The sequence below is a fragment of the Ipomoea nil genome, unplaced genomic scaffold (assembly GCF_001879475.1).
Source record: "Ipomoea nil cultivar Tokyo-kokei standard unplaced genomic scaffold, Asagao_1.1 scaffold0706, whole genome shotgun sequence".
In the NCBI taxonomy this organism is placed as follows: Eukaryota; Viridiplantae; Streptophyta; class Magnoliopsida; order Solanales; family Convolvulaceae; genus Ipomoea; species Ipomoea nil.
Window position 1 is genome coordinate 698988 of NW_017617134.1, and position 17935 is coordinate 716922.

Sequence of the window (17935 nt, forward strand, 5' to 3'; positions counted from 1 at the left end):
TCACCGGGAATTAAGCGTGCTGATAACGTGTTGTAATGTTTGTGCCCGTTGGCCTTTAGCTCTTAACCGGTGATTGCAGGATTGGATTACAATGTAAAGATAAAAGTGAAGTGAATGTAGAACAATAGACAAGGAGAGCCAAGACAAGGGATTCTTATTCAACCATCTCTGTATTCCATACAACCATAACACATCTATATATAATATACAAATGTAACGGAAGACATAATGCAGCCATTAATCACTTAACCGTTACATAATCAATACTAATGATGGCCACAATAAAAACATATTTATAACAAAGGGTAAGTTTTGAAGCTAACTAAATCGTGTAATATAAGTTGTTGGTAATTAATAAAAGTAATTCCTAAAATATTTCACTTGGATGGTTTGGTTTTTTAACTCATGAGTTAAATATTTATTTCAGTCAATAATCTATTTTAGGGATGTCAACGGGGCGGGGTGGGGGCGGGGGACATACCCCCCATCCCCGTCCCCGACTTTCTTCCCATTCCCCGTCCTCATCCCCATCCCCGCCGGGGAATGAAAAATTCCCCCCATCCCCATCCCCACGGGGATTATTCGGGGACAGGGAATCCCCACCCTGTTAACAAGTTATAAAAAATAAAATAAAAATTAAACATTAAAAAACATTTAAATAAATAACGCATATATATTCATCCCCAACTCAAAGTTGTATTCAATATTTTACAATTAAACATTTTATTTAAATATGCATGACATACAATGACAAGAATACTTCTAAAATTATATATATTGTATACAAAGTACTACATTTGTGTGTTGTGTGGCAATATATATATATATATATCGGGGATGGGGCGGGGCGGGAAAAGTACTCCCCATCCCCGCCCCCCGTCCCCGGCGGGGAATTCAAAATTGCCCCCATCCCCATCCCCGATCCCCTATTTCTGTCCCCATTCCCGTCCCCGTAAGGGCGGGGAATCGGGTTCCCCGTCGGCTGCGGGTTCAATTGACATCCCTAATCTATTTCCTTTTTATTGCATAGCAGCATTTATTTCACCCCTTATATTTATATAATATAACTACTAAATTATCAACATGGGGATGTAGCTCAAATGGTAGAGCGCTCGCTTTGCATGCGAGAGGCACGGGGTTCGATCCCCCGCATCTCCAATTTACTGTTTTCTGCAGTTATAATTCATACTCCGTATATATTTGTCTGGAAATGAACAAATGGGACGCTATGCATGCCTTGATGGGCTTTATAGTTTATACTTCCTTGCCGTGGGCTTGTGATGCAAATGCTAATTGCTAAATGGGCCTAAACATTGCACTTTTCTTGGACTAATCTTCAAATTTTCAATTATCTATAAGCAATAAAAAAAATAAATTATATACGACGGTATTTTTCGATTTTTTGCTAAAATTCAACGTCATATTGTAAGTTAATTTTTTTTTTTTTTTTTTAAATATACAATGTCAGTTTTCCTCAAGAACCAAAGTCGCATATAATTTAAAATTAACATATGCCGTCAGTTTTTAGCGTATGTTTATTTAAAAAATATACAACGTGACGTTGGTTTTTAATAACCAATGTCGTATCATTTATGTATTACGTCTATCAAAATGACGTCGACAAAAAACCAACGTTGTAGTATATCTAAAAAAATCGAGATTAAAAATGTTATTTGTAGCAGTGCATATACATATTGTTCAAACAGGCCTAGCATTGCTCCATTTTTCTTTAAGTACTGGTCATATGCTTTCCAAGTTGCTGTTTATTTATCTAATAAATCACATGCCAACACCCATTATAAATAATCACAGTCCTTACCAAAAGTTGTTTGCCAAGGCACTAAAAATTATGATAAAATTCAACCATTCCGTTGCCTTTACTTTCCGTGTTTAAATAAAACAATACGCACCAACCAAGCTCCAACAAAAAGCCGCCTTATGCTTTTGCTCTAATAAATCCCTTAATATGGTTACAATTTACAAACATTTTCATAAATATATTACACAACCAAATTAAATGTTCAAAATTGAACTTATGAAATTATATGAACAAATACAAAATTAATACTCACGGCTGGAAATCTCGCGTTTTCCGTCCAACAAATATTAGACGGAAAACGCAATATATTGGTCGGAAACGACGTTTTCGTCCAACATACCGACCAAAAGGAACGTTCGGAAAAACCTCCATCGGAAATTCCGTCCAACTACAATTTTTGGTCGGAAATAGCGTCCAACGAACAAAAATTGGACGGAAATTCCGGAAAGTAACCCACCATTTTCAAAACGTGGAAACTTCCAACCAACTTTGTGCATCGGTCGGAAATTCCGTCCAACTACGTTCGTTGGTCGGAAATTCTGACCTAGCTTTGGACAGAAAACTCACCTATTATATTTTGTTATTTTCCTTCCAACCGTTGGTAGGAAAATCCTAAATCATATGAAATATTTTTATTATTTTTATATTACCATAATTTTATTTAATAACTGTTGTTAATAAGTTATGTCATCAACAAATTAATGAACACACTAAATTGAAAATTTGATAATATATTTAAACATCAAAATTATTTACAACAAAAATGATGTTCATGTTCATAAAAAAAAAACATAAAAAAAATATATACTACTTGATTGATACTCCGTACTACTTAAGTATGAAAATATACTTATTTGATACTACGTAAGTATGCTCGCTGCACCCAAATAAGCCTTCAAATCCGGCACTGCTTCAATGGCTTTGATCAATGCAGCATCCACAACCTCCTTCAATGAAGTTGATCAAAAGTGTAGACCTTCACCAAAAATGGACCGTGATATAAGTAATCTAACACAGAATGAGTAGATACCTATGCATTTTACAAAATGACTAGAAAATTAAAGGAATGCCTTTTATGTTTAAGTTATCTAACACAGAAAAAATAGAAAACTTCTGAATTCTTACATCCTAATTCTAAAGTTTGTTTAGTAAATTAAAGGAATGTCTTCATCTGTTCATCCAACAAATAAGTTTTAGCTGGACACTAAATTAATTTGCAGTTCATGTGAATGTGTGAATGTGATATAAAAGGGAATTGTTCATAAGCATATCCTATGGCACTCAAAACAACTCAAAGAAACACCTCAGATGACTAGTTAATTTATTTGCAACTCTATTGAATTCCTCTTCAATACCATGCAATTAAATGTTAACTTCAAGATTAGTGATACTCCACAATTGTTCAAAAGATCACCATTGCTACATCCAAAGAAGCCAGATATGCAAGTAAAGGAAAGTAAGAGGAGATGAGTCTAGATGCAACACTTAAAACATACAAATTTAAATTAAGTTTAACACACACTCTACTCGCAATATTCACTAAGGTCATATACGTAATAGATCTCTCAAGTATAATATTTAAAACGTTTAAAGCACAATATAATAGTTTACAAAATAACAAAAGTAAAGATGTTTCTCAAACTATCACTACTCACTTTCAAAATAACAAAAGGAGGATTCTCAAAGTAATAATAACTTTCAATCATCAATCATTTCCGAACATAACCTTTCCAAAACTCATTTGCAACATATATAATATAAGCACAGAGAAATACAATTTCATATTTGTTCATAAACACTCCCAGGATATAATATAGATATGGAGGAATCAATAACATCATATACATAGCTCATTATATAATATAATCATTTCAAGTACAGATATTCTCAAATTCATTCTCATTATATATATAATACAAACCTAAACCAAACCCCCCCCTAACAGTTCAACAATCAATAATGGAGAATGTGACACTAATGATTAAATTTTAATTTAAAATAAAAAGAACTCAACATCAAAATTCTCAAAGGAAACTAGCTAAAGACAAATATGAAAAAGCATATGGAATTAAACCATAAACCCTATCTATCCCTGAAAGAAAAAATTTGATCTTTGACTGATAACTGTACCATTAGCAATTGTAAGAAAAAAATAATAAGTGTCTCAAACTTCCATGTTTTATTACCCTAATTTCCTTCAGTTGAGCATCCACAGAAGCCTTCTTAGTGTTCTCCCATGGTGCAATAGCAGACAACTTTTTGTGCGCCCGGATCATCATTGTTAAATATAATGTACGTGATTATTCAGTATTATACACTTTCTATGTACTTGATAAAATTTAAAATTCAACACCAAATTAAAACAAGTGGAAAATTAAATTAAAGTAAATAAAAAGCCTGGAATGGCAGGGAGGGGAATCATACTTGTTATCAGCTTTATCTTTCTCATTCTCTTCCCAATCTTTGATCAAAGCCAATCTCTTCTCTAACTCAAGCTGTGCCAAAGCAGCATCTAACACGTATAGTACAACAAGGGAACATCACTTTCAAACACAAAATTTTTAAGGCTTCAACCAGCATCAGTGTCTTTGTTTCAATATACAACCCAACCATATATGTTATTTGATTTCTACCATGTAACACTAGTACCCAGATCACCTAGTACAACTAAATACACACAATACATACCGCAGTTGATTGGCACCGTACAAAAATCAAATATAAATATAAATAGCAACTGAAAAATATTAGAGAGACTGAGAGAAGAAAATAACATAGAGAATCTCATTTATCTCATTGATACCTAATTCACCAAACTAACTAATAAACTTCATGTGATTGAAGACTACACACCCTTATTAATCATTAATTTACTCAATTCATCAAAGAACAACTAGATAACACATCCTTGTTTTCTTTATCCTATAATCTTATTGAAAAGAAAAAATAGGCAGCAAAGTGCCTACTATTAATATCAGCATTGAATAACTCCTAAATGTAGCCTGTGAAAATGAGGTTTTAACAAGAATTCCACAATAGAAACTAAGAAAAGCTAATCAGTTACATCTTAATATAATATGTTCAATTCCTACAGAGTAAAATGTTACAATTCGCACCATGACCTCTTATTTAGCTTGTCAAATGAAAGATAAGTTATTAATATCAATATAAAATGATTCAGAGCTCTTGCAAAAACAAGATTTGTAATTTTAGAGTCTTTGCGGACTTCCGTCAAACACTATAGAGACAGCCGATAAAACCGTTCAATTGACGCCTTAAGCAACATTGAAGGACATGAAATTAACAGTCAAATGGTTAAACAATCATCTAACAATAGAAGCTGTCATCCTTTAAAAAACAAAAAACAAAAACAAAAACAATAGAAACCATCATGAATTACAGAATCACCCACAATTTTACCTTACTCGGCAGTACTGTCGATGAGTAGTGATTGAACAAGAAAGGTTGCTTCATCTTGAACTAGAGCTCAGCCTTGGTTGCATCTTCCTCAGACTCACCGTGACTCCGTGAGCGAAGTCGCAGGATCTCGGGGCAGAGAAATCGTACACCTCGTCGGCCCGGAAGGCACTCGGATCATCCTCCGTCGCTATTGAGGACTAGGAACGCATATTACATAATATGTGAAAAGCATAGAAAGAACTTCTAATTTTGAAGATAATCAAGCTCTTACATTGTATGGGTTTAAGCATGGAAGCTTGTCGAACCCTAGCTACCATCAAGTTACCTTGAGAAATACTGTCAAAAAAAGAAGAGAAGAAAAAACTAAAAAATTACCATATGGTTAGTTAGTGATGATACCTAGAAAAATCCACAAAGTGATTTATGGTAAAGAGAAGGGAAATAGAGAGTGAACATAAAGAGAGATGGTGTCCGTGAGAGATGCAGGAGAGATGAAAAGAGAAGGGGAGGGAGATGAGTGACTGTAAAATTCTATGTAAATTGTAAAAGAGGCGCACAAAAACAAAATTTTGTTGGTGGGAATTAAATTTGAGTGAAATAATTTTCAGATATCAATAGTGAGAGTAATAATATTTTTTATATCAATAGTGAGAGTAGACTTTTAAAATAAGTATAAAATTAAAATTTGGTCACTAAAATATAAATCTTTAACGAGAGTAATTTTTAACCGTCACAAAAACTATGCAAATACTACATTTAGTGATGGGATTTTCTACCCGTCACTAATTTTTTGTCACTACAAATTGTTTTTCTTGTAGTGAGAAGGGAGAAGGGCATCCTTGGGCGACGTATTATGTTTGGGCGAAAATTACTCCGTATTTTTTTGTTTGAGAGGGAATATTTTTTGATTTGAGAGGGAAGACCTTTTTATTTGAGATGGTAGACTGTTTTTTCTCTAAGTAAGGGAGGATAATAAAAGAAATTAAATTTTTGCGAAATGTTCCGATCACCATGTAAATTAGATTTTTTTTAGACAAAAATTAAAATATCTACTAGCTAAAATATTTAAATTTCCGTCCAATATTATGTTGGACGGATATTAAAATACCTACTATTTTAATTTCTACCTATCAGTCAATTCGACTTTACCAACCAACACTATAGGTTGGTCGGAATTTCCGTTCAACACTCGCGCGTTGGACGGAAATTCCGACCAACCTTCCGTCCATCCATCTTTAGTAACAGAAAGTTGAAATCTTTAGTAAAATACCGACCAATTTATGGTTGGACGGAAATATTGGACGGAAAACGCGAGATTTCCAGCAGTGACTTGTGAAATCTTTTAGACTTATTGTTTAAAATGTAATCCAATTTGGGATGTATGAAGCCAATTAAATCCATAAACTTTAGTGGAGCATCTTAATGACCTTTTTTTAAATGATCACCCCCACACAGATTAAGATATTCTTCACAGAAATTAATAAAATGAACTTAATGATATGCATACTTATAATTGATTTGACCAACTAATTAATGAAGATATAATTCCCCACCATTAGCCGGGCATACTAAATAATCAATTTTTTGTTCCAATTAAAGTCCAACTAAATAATGTAGATATAATTCCTCACCATAGTTGGACATACTTAAAAAAAAAAAAAAATACACCTTCCGAAACCAAGTTAGAATTTGGCTCAAAAGATACATTTTATTTTTGAAATCCAAAAGAAGTATATCATATCAACTTACTATAGTTAGTCCACATGCAAGTTTTATGTCACTTGATTCTTCAACCTCATTTGATAATTGTTTCATCATAAATAAAATTTTCAGTGGATCTAATTGAATTAAAATTTTAGCCAAGTTTTATGTCACTAGATTCTTCTGGTTATTTAGTAATTGAGATTAAAAATTTAATAGAATTAGAACTTACAGATTTTTGCAGGAACCGGGAAGGGACTATTTTGAGACTTTTATTCCGGTGATTAAACCTGTCACGATTCGTATAATTTATTTTATCTATTGCCTTGTCACGTGGTTGGCCGCGATACGACAGTTGGACATTAATAATGCCTTTTTAAATTGGGTGTTGTCTAAGGATGTTTATAAGGAACAACCGACTGGTATTGTTGACACTTGTTTTTTTTGTCCCGAGGGCGTTTTACCTAGAGTTGTCAACCTTGCGTGGTTTAATCTCTTGTGGTTTTCATTAATCACTTGCTAGTAATTCTCTCTTTATATACGGTGTTGATAGAGTGATTGTTTACTTTCTTGTTTATGTGGACGATATTGTTCTCACTAGTAATAATGCCGATTTCTTGGATAAGTTTATTGGGTGTCTTGCAGCTCGGTTCTCTCTTAAGAACTTTGGCTTGCTACATCATTTTCTTGGCATGGAGGTCATTTCCACACGTGATAGTTTGTTTCTTTCACAAAGCCGCTACATTCCAGATGTGCTAGAACAATTCTCCATGACGGGGACGAAAGATGTAGCTACTCCAGATGTGCTAGAACAATTCTCCATGACGGGGACGAAAGATGTAGCTACTCCTATGTGATATCCGGACGAGTAAAACCAAGATATTAGAGACGATCAATGGCTTGTCTCCGACTGGTGTCCTTTTTTCTATTTCAGCTTTCTCTAATTCTGACTGGGGTGGTGTGAACGATAATGGATTAATGGACGGTCTACAACTGCGTATGTAATTTATTTTGGTGCCAACGTTGTTTCCTGAAAATCTTCAAAACAATGCTCGGTGTCTCATTGTTGTGGCTACAAAATTTGTTGTTTGAGCTTGGAGTTGTTCAAAAATCTCCTGTGCTGGTCACATATAACCTTCAATATTACTAATAATTCACACCGAGCTTAGTTTAGTGGTTTAGTAGTCAGTATTTGAAATAAGAAATCAATGTTTGGATCTCGACAGCTGTAGTGTGAAAAAAAAACATTTTCCAATATGTATAAAAGTGATCTTATTCTTATATTCCGTGCGAGACATTTTCTGTTTTGTGTATATTATATTGAGAAACATTTATCTGCAATCAAATGTTTATTTTATTTAGAAATTGTGAACAAAATACAAATGACCATATATATATATAGTCACATGGTTTAATTTCTTAGGCACAACTACACAATTTCTCTAGACAATTCAAACTAAACTTGTTCTCATTGAGGATCTTCTGATCATGCATAGTTTGTCCACCTACATCATGAAGAAGCCAAGTATCCATTTGCTATGCAATCCTTTATCAAGTCTATCTCGTCAATTAAATTTATTTCATTTCGATCGAAGTACCAATCACTTATTGCCATCCAATCTATCTGCATATAAATGCATAGTATAAGATCGAATTAATCTCACAATAATTTATTTGTAACTTAAAATATATGTAACATATATTTTCTTGTGCTAATTCTTACCACGTTGTTTACTCGGTCACCATCTACATTCCAAGTAGTCGTGGCGATCTCTGTATGACCGAAGCAGTTGTTAATAAAAATTCCATTTGATGGTTTGCTGGGCGGCAGTGCATCCAAGAATTGCAATCTGAAACCTGAAACCATGAACACATAGAAAAAAAGCATTCAATAAAGAGTTTCTAGCATGATGCGTTTCTTTTTTGGGCTACAAGAAAAACCCGTTAACAAATGATCAGAAAGAGATAATCTTGTCTTGTGATCCTGGTCATTTACAAATGATCAGAAGGAGATAATCTGTCTTGTGATCCTGGTGAATAAATGACTAGAAGGAGATAATTCATCTTGTGATCTTGGTCAATAAATGACCAGAAAGTTACCATTCTTGTGATCCTAGTCAGAAGGAGGTTACTACGACAGCAGGAGTTTACCTGTCTTGTAATCCTAGTCAGCAAATGACTACGAAGAGGTCTCTCGATCCTAGTCAATAAATAACTAGTTGGAGGTAACCTATAAGTGGAGTAGTGAAACTAACCTTTAAGGACATCATATATAGGTGTAGGCAAAATTACGTGCTCTTTGTAGGATTTGCGGACCGCAAAGTAAACCTCGTGACCCAGTGTAATATTCATCTGAGAAACTAAGGTTGTTAAAGTATGTTTTGTGTTGTATATATATGTAAGTTATTGAAATGAGGATCGGAGATACATACCTGGTATGCATCATACGGCGACATTAAAATGAAAATTGGTGTCACCATATCTCTCACCACGTATTGTGGGAACATGCACTGCATGCCACATTTTTATTTAATTATTATATGTAGTATATATAGCAGGTAGGTATATATCTTAAGTATAAGTCTATCTATATATATATATATATATATATATATATATATATATATATATATATATATATATATATGTAGCTCAGCTCTTACAAAATATGGCTTGTCTTTCATCTTCTGAGTGCATGTCTGAGGAAGCATCCCAGTAGAATTCTATAGTCAACAAGCACAAATAAGAAAATAATTAAAGACAAAAAATAAAGAAAATTGGAAAATTGATCAAGAATTAATAATGAGAAAGGTGCATACATGTAGGGAAACAACATCCTTGAACATTGACACAAATCCTTGGGCTTGTTTGGGGTCTTTTTTCCTGAATTTTACAAGGATATATAATGTTATTTGGAATTACTAAATTTGTATATTATTAAAATTGAGTTTAGATCTTACGCGTGGATGAAATAGCCCCCATCAGTCAAACATTTGAATTTGGTAGTGTTTGATAAGAGTTTATGAAAACGATCACAATGCAAGGCTACAAATACTTCACCAGCAGAACCACCGGTAAGAAACACCTACCACAACAAATTAAATTAAATGTTATTATGACTAAAACAATTATATATATATATATATATATATATATATATATATATATATATATATATATATATATATATATAGGCGGATTCAGGTGCGGCAGTGTCTTACGGTGCGGTTATTTCTTACGGTGCGGCAACACCAATAGTTCACCAAATATGCACCATCAACGTTAGGAAATACACCACACAAAACAGAATAAACAGAGCCCTGCATCACCAAACACACACCATTAGGTGTGAGTAAAAACACCATACACTATTCGGAAATACACCATTGGGGGTGGTGAGTTATATGGTGTGCTTTTTTGAGTCTGTGGTGTATTTTGTGATGTTTTATTACATTTCATTGGGGTGTGTTTTTATTACAGTGTTGATGCATATTGTTAACACTGTTGGTGTATTCTGAAATTTGACCGCACCGCCGCACCGTAAGACCCCGCCGCATATGAGCGCTCTTCTATATATATATATATATATATATATATATATATATATATATATATATATAATTGTGGCATTTAAATAAATACCTGTTTAGCATCCTTCAATCCTTTGCTCAGCAGTTCATTTGTTATGGCCTCAAATATCCTTTTACCTCTGAAGTAAAGGTTATTAACCTATATGTGGAATGTATTGAAACATTAATTGTTGTTATTCCATATAAATATAATATGTAAATAAATTAAAGAAGTAGTTAGGCTTACTGGTTGTTCAACATCTCCTGTAAATGATGATCCATCACAATATCTCATGATTATAATGTTCCATTTACGAAATTCGGTAGGATTAATTTTTGAGTTTTTGTTTAACATGCCACCAAACATAAAGTCATTATCACCCTTAAAGAAATCGTTCTTCATCATATGTTTGGATGAACCCTTGTGGTCAAATGTACGAGACTTGCATTCCTCAATACTTTGACACCATCCGCCGCCCTAAATCATTAAATGACCATTATATTAGAGTGCATTTCTCAAAATATTATATTATCCACCACGTCTAAAGTCATAACCTAATATAAAATGGTAATAAAAACATTTCACTTTTACCTCCATGTAAATCAACCAATTATCTTGGCCTTCCGGAGCACCTTTTATGAATTGGTATGCTGCGGGACTTCCATCAAGACACACTGCAAACAAAGTTACCACACAACATTACAGTGCACTATACTTACTAATACTGTGCATGCTAAGCATAAAGTTACCATAATTACTTTAGGAAAATACGTTTTTACTCCTCCTAAAATTAAGAGGGATTTTTATTTTTTATTTTTTTTATTTAGTTTGCCCAAATAGTTCCCACACCCCGATCTGACATGATAGTGGAGGACAAACCACGGTCACTCAACAGTCGGGAAGACTAGTGTCTGGTGTTCATAAGGAGTCTATTACATAGAGTGTAGCTCCTACACTGCGATTGAGCCTACTTACTCCATTGGCCTACACGTACTGTGACTAAGCCTATGCTAGCCCCTACACTGTGGCTAAGTTTACTACATTGAATGTAGCTCTTACATTGTGGCTGGGCCTACTACATTGGGTGTAGCCCCTAACACTGTGATTGTCGGACATCGACCCTGTGTCCTGAGTGTCGCTCTTATACTGCAATTGCCACAACTTGATTCTGTATCCCTACCCACAATTTTAAGGTTAATTATTTACCACCCAAGAATCATTTGAGATGTTCGTGCAGTCTAGTTACTCACCTACATAATTGGAAAAAACTTGGGGTAAACAAAAAAAAAAAATGGAAGAAGGTTTTACCAGCTCCCATAGCCGTGGCATTTTCAGGAAACGTTAAAGGAATTCTGTAAATAATGGCGGCTCTAGTTTGCAGTACAGCCAATGCACAGATCAGTAAAGATAGCCATTGATGACAATTCTGTGCAATTGCCATACTGTATACTCTGCAAATATTACAACAAATCAAATATTTTCCTTTTTCAAAAGCATGTAAATCATACATACAAAACTAAATTGGGATGAAAAAGAAAAAGAAAACCTGCCAGTACAAGTGATGATAATATCACCACCCCCACTGTGATGGGGGTGCTCAATGAGACAAGAAGACAGAGAAGATGAATAAGTTGTGCTTGATGGAGATGGAGAAATTAATGGAGGTGGATATATATATAGTAGAAAAGGGGGGTGGGGGAATCTATGGAGTCGGATCCTACAATTAAGCTTCACTTCAAATGTCCTAAAGTGTGGGGTAGCCCTACAAACTTAAAACTAGCTACAAAAAATTATATCATGCATGTATTTTTTTTATTTTTTATTTCAGATTATATTACTTGGAGTCCCTATTTTTAATCTCTCACTTTTTTACTCTTTAATATGAAAATGAATAATTAGTTATTTTTATCTTTTAGATTCTATGAAAAATATTAGGGAGAAGTGTCAAATAGGTCCATTTACTAGTGTCAAATGCTCAATTCCCACTACGAACTAAATTAAAGTTTAATTAACCACACTTACCGGCTAAATTTGTTCAATTGACTTTTTTTGCAAGTTGCTAACAAGTTACCAATTCAATTTTTAAAAAAAAAATAATTAAAAATGATTTAAAAATAATTTAAAATTTATAAAAAACAAAAAAGAAAAAAAAAAAAAAGATTTCAGCCACCGGCCGTCGAACATGAGGTCCAGATCTAGACCTCAAACATGACAGCCGTGGCTGTCTGTGAAATACTACTCAGCCACCGGCTGTCTGGCGGCCGGTGGTTGAAATCCTTTATTTTTTTAATTATTTTTAAATTATTTTTTTAATAATTGAATTGGTAACCTGTTAGCCACCTACAAAAAAGCCAATTACTTGCAAAAATTGTCAATTGAACAAATTTAGCAGGTAAGTGTGGTTAATTAGATTTTAATTTAGTTCGTGGTGGGAATTGAGCACTTGCTAGTAGTAGATGGATCTATTTGACACTTCTCCCAAAATATTAATATCAAAATTTTATGAGAGGGAGTACAATTTGAGAATATAAGTAGTATTTTTCTTTATTAATTTCTTTCCACATGTTCGTGCATAATTTATTTAAGATTTAGACCACATAATATCAATAAGGTTTGGGTACGAAATAGTTAGGCAAATTTTCTTAATTAACAATGATCCAAAATAGTGTTGTTGTTTTAATGAAAAGAAATGATACTTCTTTCGTCCAACTCATTACGTTTGTATAACGTATTCAATTTTATTTTATTATATATACTGTAATTTCATTACATTACAATTAAAATATTATTTTGATTTAATTACAGTTTCATTTGATAATATACCTTCAATATGTGAAACTTGTTATTAAATTTAATTTTATACACACTATAATTTTATTACAACACCACTAAAGAATAATTCTAATTCAAGTAGTATACGCATTTATTGGACAATATACACTTTTTTTTTTTTTTTTGAGAAGGGCAATATACACTTAAATATATAAAATTTGTTATTCAGTTTCATTTTATATACACTATTTTTTTTTTTTGAAACCATTTTATATACACTATAATTTCATTACAACACAACTAAAGTATAAGTTTGATTCAACCACAGTTTTCCATTTGACAATATGCACACAATATGTGAGACTTGTTAATTAGTTTCATTTTATAGACACTGTAGTTTCATTACAGCACAACTAAAGTATCACTTTAATTCAACTACAGTTTCATTTGACAATATACACTCAATATATGAGACATGTTATTTAGTTTAATTTTAGATAAATATTTCATTATAGCACAAAAGTATCATTCTAATTCAACTACAGTTTCATTTGACAATATATACCCAATATGTAAGACATGTTATTCAATTTCATTTTAGATATACTATAGTTTCATTTTATTCTGAGCACGTCATAAATACGAGATTTTTTTTTTTTACTTAAAGAAACATTGTCGTTGAAACATGAAAAAAAAAAAAAAAAAACTAACTAAAAATGAGTATTCATATAAACTCATGTATATTGTCTCCCATAACCCCGTAAGTCCCACTTACGCCCGTCAATTGCTCGGAAGGACGATTAATGCTCACCTCCGCCGTCTTGCTGCCGCCGCCGTCTCCGCCAAATTTGACCGGAGACTCCACTCCGCCGCCTGGCTTCATGCTAGAAAAGGCTATGGACTCAATTGCCCGGCAAATTATGCTGTGCATCCGTATGCACCATGTATGGTGCATACGGATGCAAAAACGACGCCGTTTTGTAAAAAACGCGCGTCCTACTTTAAAAAAAGAAAAAATTCAATTTCGATTCCCAGCAACAACATTATGTTATTCATTTTTTAGTTCATTCATTTTGGATTTTTTAGTTATGAAATTCTGGATGTATAGTTATGCAATTCTGGGTGTGTAGTTATGAAGTTATGGATGTGTAGTTATGCAATTTTGGATTTATAGTTATGAAGTTATGGATGTGTAGTTATGCAATTCTGGATGTATAGTTATGAAGTTATGGATGTGTACTTATGCAATTCTGGATTTATAGTTATGAAATTATGGATGTGTAGTTATGTAATTCTGGATGTATGCAGGGGCGGAGCCAGGAATTGTTCCTGCGGGGGGCCAATCACAAGTTGAGAGATAATAATAAAATATATTAATATTTATTTAACATATTTCAAAATACATCATTGTATTACAAATCTACTAAAATTTAGAACGTCTTTCTTGCATGTCACAAAAATCATCTATAATTAAATCTATACTAAATTATTTTGCAATTTATTTTTTAATGTATACTAACAAACAATCATTAAGAAATTCATTTTCCATCTTATTACGAAGCGTAGTCTTTAAACATTGTTACTAGTTACTAATAATAAACCATTCACCAAAGAGCAAACATTTCTTAAACCCAATCGTTATGCTGTGGAACCGTGTCCACCTTGCAAGGTGGACACGGTTCTATATTCATAATTATAAAGCTATATATTCATAATTTTTGAACTTCATATTCACAATTTTTGAACTCTATATTTACAATTACAGAACTCTATGTTCATAATTACTAAACTATATGTTCATAATTATAAAGCTATATATTCATAATTTTTGAACTTCATATACACAATTATTGAATCTCTATATTCATAATTACAAAACTATATGTTAATAATTATGTTCACAACTCTATGTCCATGATTATAGGACTATATGTTCATAATTTTTGAACTATATATTCATAATTATGAACAGTTTTGAAACCGTGTCCACTTTACAAAATGAACCCGATTCCACGGCATAATTTGCCCTCAAAATCCTTTAAACAAATTTTAATCGTGTGGAATAATAAGAAAAAAAGTCAGGGAAACAAAAAAGAAGAAGAAATATATGATTGGAAGGGACAAATGCTTTGATGAGGGGGCCAAAAAAAACAATATACTATTAATAAGAATTTTTTTTTAGGACAATATACTATTAATAAAAAAAAAAAAATGAGGGGGGAGGGGGGCCAAGGCCCCTGCACCTACCATGTACCTCCGCCACTGGATGTATGGTTATGAAATTATGGATATGATGAAATTATGGTTGTATAGTTATACAATTCTGATTTTTTTTTTTTTTTTTAAGTTAGACGTCAAAACGATGTCGTTTTTACATCCGAATGCACCATGCATGGTGCATAGAATGCACATCATAACGATCCCAATTGCCCCCTGCATGAACAATACTTATCTGCGTTATTGCTCCTTCCGGCTTGTAAGTCCACTCTTTCCACCTGGACCTCCCCATGCCACAATTTTTATCTTTTTTGCAGGTACAAATACGTGGCCCAACACTGCTATATAGAGTTAGGATTAAAAGCTGAACGTTTTTAAAAGATCAGAAATTAAAAGTAGAGAAAATTAAAGTCGAAAACTAAAATACTAATATGGTTGGATGATCAAAAGTGAAATTGCCTCTGGCCTGGTCTCTGTTTGGTAACATAGTTAGTTTATCAATCAATTTTTATTTATTTGATTACTATTAGCTTTTTGATTTGGTTAAACAACCAATAATCCAATTTGAGTATTTCATTAATTAGCTTTTTGTAACAGCTTATGACTCAAAAACACTAAAATTCAAAAAGCTACTCAAAACATACAACTTTTTGAGAAAGTCATTTTGTTTGTAATCAGCTATCAGCTAATAGCTAATTTACCAAACATCTTTCTACAATAAACTAATGTTATCAACTAGTCAAACCCACTAACCCAATCAGCTAACAGCTATTTACCAAACACCCCCTATGTGTTACATCGTGGAAAAACCAAATGTTGCACAATGGGAATTCTTGAAGCTTGAAATATACTTGGGGCGTCTTCAATAGTGTAAAGATTTTGAGGAGATTTTACAGGTGTGGTTAGGAAAGAGAAAATAGGAGGGGAGAAAAAAAAAAGAAAAAGAAAAAAACTAAAATCTGAAAATTTAAAAAAAAAAAAAAAAAAAAAAGAATTACGCGCCCAGGCAGGCGCGTGCAGTGCGTGAGGAGCAACTCTCCTCCTCCATTGGTGGCCCACTCACTACAAAATCCCATTTTAGCATGACCAACTCCCCCCCCCCCCCCCCCCCCCCCCCCCCCCTCTCTTCCCTCTTTTTCACCCCAACTTTCTTAAAATCTGGTCCAAAATTCCCCTTTTGGGGATGCTCTTAGAAGTGGCAAAAACAACAATCTTACATGATTTTGTCATTTCCTCGCAAGTTGCTTGAAGATCACTTATTTTCTTGGTCATTGTGTCAATATCACCTAGTTCAATGCTGGACCTACATATATTTGCCAATCAGACAATCACTTTCAACTAGTTGTTAAAAATAATAACAACAAAACTTAAGTTTCTGATCACTTTAGAACGGTTGAAATTTGATCTGAGAATATTTTTGTCAGGAATATAATGAAATGAAATTCTTACTAGTAAGTCTTGCCAAATAGGGAGTGCATATAAGACGTGCACAAAACAACATTTCTAACAGTCCAGTAGCTCGCCACTACCATGGTGTTCGTCACTATACGAATCGTCGCTTCATCTGCAGAACTACGAGACGACAACAACGCCTTCATCTTCGCGATTTGCTCAGTCAAATCCACCATGGACAAGATGAGATTCTTAAGCTTATCGAACCAAGATTTCTATTCATCGGAGTCTGCTACTCGGTCCTTTAACTACAACAACGTTACCATGTCTTTGGCCAACCATTCACCAGAACACGATTGCATTAGAACCCAATAGTCTCCATAAATCGTAACGAGAGCCGCTAACATCAGACACACCCGCTAACTCTGGAAGCTATGGTGGGTGAGAGCAGAGCAGGGTGGGAGTGATTAAAAGCGGGACTGTTGAAGGGTTTATATAGCGCAGGGGAAGGAGAAAGATTGCAGGTTTTTCAAGAAATGACTGGAAATTAACATGTAGTTAAAGATAGAAGAACAGAAAAACCTAGAAATGCTATCGAGAACTGAGAAATCTCAAGCCTTAATTTTCTCTCTTTTCATTTCATATAAGCTCCGGAAGAGAAAAAGAAAACAGAACTCAACGGCCATTAAACGTATGATGATCTAAGGCTATTTATAACCCCCTCCTAATCTAATTACCACACCTTAACATCTATTAGAGATTATTATTATCTTAAGTAGTTTCTCATCTGCGATTAGGGTTTAAGTTTGGAAGATTTGGAAATTTTCATTAGATGTAGCGCATAGAGTTTAGGGATTTTGATTTTATTCGTGTATACAGAGGTTTTTTTTTTTTTTAATTTTATTTCGCATATAGATTGGGAGAAAGAAGAGGATTATACGCTCAGATCAGTAAGGGAAAGTACAATTTTACCCTTAAAATAGACGTCTATTGGAAAAAACTTGATAGTCAGATGGTTAAATAGTCCAAATTAAAAGTCGAGGA

The 17935-nt window shown here is 33.5% G+C and overlaps 1 protein-coding gene, 1 long non-coding RNA gene and 1 other non-coding gene across 3 annotated transcripts; 1 reads left to right on the forward strand and 2 right to left on the reverse strand.

The window, feature by feature from the left end:
• The first annotated feature begins 1085 nt into the window (after nt 1–1085).
• On the forward strand, nt 1086–1158 carry TRNAA-UGC. The gene has a single exon. It is a non-coding gene; the product is annotated as a tRNA-Ala (tRNA).
• Nucleotides 1159–4227: 3069 nt separating this feature from the next.
• LOC109176544 lies at nt 4228–5712 on the reverse strand. Its single transcript, XR_002053397.1, has 3 exons — nt 5615–5712; nt 5240–5426; nt 4228–4331 (listed from the first exon to the last, which is right to left on the reverse strand). It is a non-coding gene; the product is annotated as an uncharacterized LOC109176544 (long non-coding RNA).
• Nucleotides 5713–8250: 2538 nt separating this feature from the next.
• Nucleotides 8251–12152, reverse strand: LOC109176541 (pectin acetylesterase 7-like). The gene is made up of 12 exons (XM_019326005.1): nt 12057–12152; nt 11819–11961; nt 11102–11184; nt 10757–10987; nt 10583–10669; nt 9901–10025; nt 9760–9823; nt 9604–9663; nt 9373–9450; nt 9196–9292; nt 8664–8797; nt 8251–8564 (listed from the first exon to the last, which is right to left on the reverse strand). The coding sequence occupies exons 2-12, from the start codon at nt 11949–11951 to the stop codon at nt 8451–8453; spliced, it is 1206 nt and encodes a 401-aa protein (XP_019181550.1). The 5' UTR covers nt 11952–11961; nt 12057–12152; the 3' UTR covers nt 8251–8450.
• Between the last annotated feature and the right edge of the window lie 5783 nt (nt 12153–17935).